Source organism: Atta colombica, unplaced genomic scaffold (assembly GCF_001594045.1).
Source record: "Atta colombica isolate Treedump-2 unplaced genomic scaffold, Acol1.0 scaffold123, whole genome shotgun sequence".
Lineage (NCBI taxonomy): Eukaryota > Metazoa > Arthropoda > Insecta > Hymenoptera > Formicidae > Atta > Atta colombica.
The window spans coordinates 1100076-1103819 of record NW_017259210.1 but is presented as its reverse complement, the minus strand read 5'-3'; the positions used below and the strand labels follow the sequence as shown (position 1 = coordinate 1103819).

General features: G+C 31.9%; 1 protein-coding gene across 1 annotated transcript in view; it reads left to right on the top strand.

Annotated features, from left to right (window-relative positions):
• Positions 1 to 2864: 2864 nt before the first annotated feature.
• The window catches only part of LOC108694708 (cysteine sulfinic acid decarboxylase), an 11210-nt gene continuing 10330 nt past the window's right edge, over positions 2865 to 3744 (top strand). Inside the window, exon 1 of the mRNA XM_018204341.1 lies at positions 2865 to 3467. Within this exon, the coding sequence (XP_018059830.1) occupies positions 3195 to 3467 (273 nt within the window). The 5' untranslated portion in view covers positions 2865 to 3194. The remainder of the gene's footprint in view (positions 3468 to 3744) is intronic.

Here is a 3744-nt window from a genome sequence, read left to right as displayed (position 1 = left end):
TATATATATACAGAGCATTTAATAAACTTAATATAGATACAAAAATATCAAAATAAATATACAAATCTGTATATAATTTTACAAGAAAAACTTACAATAAAATTGTAAAAATAACATGAAAATATTTTAAAATCTAGGAAATGAAATGTATAATATTTCATAATTCAATATTATATTTTGTTTATAAAAAAAAAGAATTCAACAGATAGAAATTGCAGCGAAATTGAGATTGATACAAACTGAGTCCTGAAACTTTTTCCCATTGCTGAAGTAGTTTAAACTTTAACTTTAACTAAAAAACTAAATAACTATGACTCACAATATTTATTGCTTGCAGGCCAATTATGTTGAATTTCTTCATCTTCTTTCGAAAGGTCGCACACGTGTCATTCATGTGCATCAAGAATATTACAGAATATTTTTTTTTACTTTAAAAAAAATAAGAAGATAACGTTCGCTGACGCAAAAATAAATTCTTGGCTGTATAACTACGCGACGTTTAACCAATCGAATCGGGGCCATACATCCTGTAAGGAAATTAAGTACGTATAGTACATTATAGATTTTTTTTTATTAACATTAGAAGTATAAAAACGTAATAGTTACACTGAAATTACAGATACAGTGACGTCAAGAAGAATGAATCATCGATTGGAAAGCCTAATGGAAAGTGAATTTTTCTTCTCCCGCCTCATGAAAAAAATCGCCTTCTGGCATTTAAACCTACAAGTGCTCTTTGCTTTCTGCTTCTTGGTTTTTTTCATTCTTTGCGTTTATTAACAATTATGTATCTTCCCAAGCAAAACATAAAGTCATTATATGACATTAAAATGACGTCAAAATGACTTTAAAAGTCACTTCAATTATTGATAATTTTCAATTATTAATCATTATCAATTATTTTTATTTAATGATTTTTTAATTAAATATTGATGCTTTCTAACCCAGCAAACGAGAATGGATTAAAATGAATTGAATTCAGATTTTTAGAAATATTGATTCATAAATGTTAAAATGAATGTTAAAATGCTTTTCAATCCTGAATGCATTTTTATTCATTTATAGGAATTGCGTGGAACATATCTCTATGCCTTTCAATCTAAAAATAATATTAACTTTTTCTGCATTGTGAATATTGTTCAATTCATCATTTTAAATAGGAAATGCAGTTTTTCAATCCAATTGTATCCAATTGAATCTAATTGAACCCAATTGAATCCAAAAAAAAGTCTTTCGCTATTTAAAATATTCATTCAGATATAAAAAAATGTCATCCATTTTAATTCATTCTTGTCGTTTGCTGAGAATTAATAATAATTTTTAATTATTGACTATATTTAAGAATTTATTTTAACGTTAAAATGATTTGTGATTTATTTTTTTACTTAGGTTATTACTAGTATTAATATATTATAGTTATTACTAGTTATAATTGGATTATTACTAGTTCTTATCTCTTTCTGGTTAGAAATGATTAATCGATTGATGTTGAATTGGTCAATCATTTCTAATTAAGTTCCGAAATTCTAAAAATGAAAAATAGAATAATAGCAACGAGGCAAATAATGCGGTCAAAGTTTCATTACAAATGCTTTGAAACATTTGATTGACTAATCAGAATAAAGAATTTTACAAATAGAGACTAATTATTCAAAGAATTATTCAAAGCACTTGTAACAATAATGCTCGCTACCCAAAAAGGTAAAAAGCAAAGAGTGTAATCTTACTAAGAATGCTTTAAAGCGCTCGATTTATTAATTAGAAATAAGAATTTTTCTAATTGATCAATCAAAAAATGCTTCAAAGTGTTTATTAAACATCACGTTGACTCAAAATAATCAAAAGCAAGAAACAAGAAGCAAAAGAGCACATTGCAAAATAGGCTTTATCCTCTGTAATTCATGAGCATCTCAATAAAGCGATTCTAAACTCGTTTTACTAATTATAAATACGCGCTCGTCCTTGATTCCTTGCACACAGAACGAGGACGGGGTTCGCTAAACAAAAACGCAAACGGGAGAGCCATTGTTATTTTGCAATACGCGCGCGGGAGGGATTTAACACGACTCGAAGGTTCCACTTTTCCCCGTCACGGTCACGGGAAATCGCGATATTGTTGCACGACCTCTCATTGATGTTATAAATGAATATTTAATACCAATTACCCCGTTAATTGTCGTGGCTTATTAACCCCAATTGATAATCGCTGGTCCGATGGACCCGAACATTTTTTCAATTGCGTTATAAAACATTGTTTATAATAAATGTTTTCCACAACTTTACACAATTTTGAATTATACTGTCTTATTTCGTGAATTTTGATCTTTAAAATAAAAAACATTGTTCAATTATGTTAATTTTAAATAAAGATACTATAACTGCAAAGTTAATATTAGAAGTATAGCTAGAATTTTATTTAGGATTGGGAAGGGGGATTAATTAGAGTTAAAATTTTTGAATCCGATAGGGGACGAAGATAATCGATACGAATTATTAGACTTGTTTTTTGTGTTGAAAAATAAAATTTCCCGAGGAAAAATAAAACGCAAAAAATAAAAAAAAATGACTTTATTCTTAACGTTAATAAACACTCAAGTTTTGTATCCAAAAATCATTATTTTTAAATTTCAAGATAAATTTTGAATTTCTCTTGAATTTCTCTTGGTTGTTCCTTGGAATCATATCTTTTACACAAGAAATATATAATATTAATTTAAAAAATAGAAATGCTCATTAATGATCGTTCGGTATTTCTTGGTAAGGAAATTATGGAGCGAAAATCAATTATGAAATCAATTATTAATTATCATTTTTTATTAAAGTGCATGGGTATCTTTGACGTAGGCGTTTATTTATCCTCGGATAACCCAAGAAGTTTGATAACCCGGATGAGTCACAGCTTGACAATTATCTTTACCAGTGAGTTCAGCACGAATTAATCCATGAAATCGCCTGGCAGCTTCCTTTCCGGGGATTCCCTGACTTCCAATTCTCTGAACCGAATTGAAATAAACGCTTACCCGCAATGCCCGCGAAACTCGAACACAGTGGAAACACAGGCGGAAACACGCCGCGGGAAAGAGCCGGAGGGTACTGGAGGGAGACGTCCTTGATTGACGGCGTTAATGCATAACATATAAAGGAAACCGTTCTCGTCGTTGTAGGTCCAGACCGACTGACAGCGCTTGACAGACATGCCCGCCAATGAGGATACCTCCAACGACGAGACGTCGTTGCGAATGAAACACGAAAGAGCCGATTCATTCGCGGAATCTTCGTGGCGGAAGATGTCTGAGAAACGTCCACGGGCGAATTCCTCGTCCCTGAATCTGCCGGGTCTCGTTAACGGCACCGAAGAACGACAAAGAGCCGAGAAACGGGATTTCCGCAGTATGCCGCGTCGGGACGCTCACGAGAAGCTCTTCAGGGACTTCTTCGAGCTTGTGTTGCAGCGTGCCGTGTTCCAGGTGAGCTTTCAAGAGAGCACCTATTTATTTATTCATTGATTTGAGCGCGATAATTCTAATTGAATAATGCAAGTTTTGCAAATGTCAGTAAATGGTGTTTTATATTTTGAGATTTGTTAAATATAAGTAGAAAAAAAGCTACGCATTAAAAGAGAAAAGACTTAGATATTTTATTATAGAATAGAACGTTAGTCTATTTTTGCTGTATTATATGTGTGTGTGTGTGTGTGTGTGTGTGTGTGTGTGTGTGTGTGTGTGTGTGTGTGTGTGTGTGTGT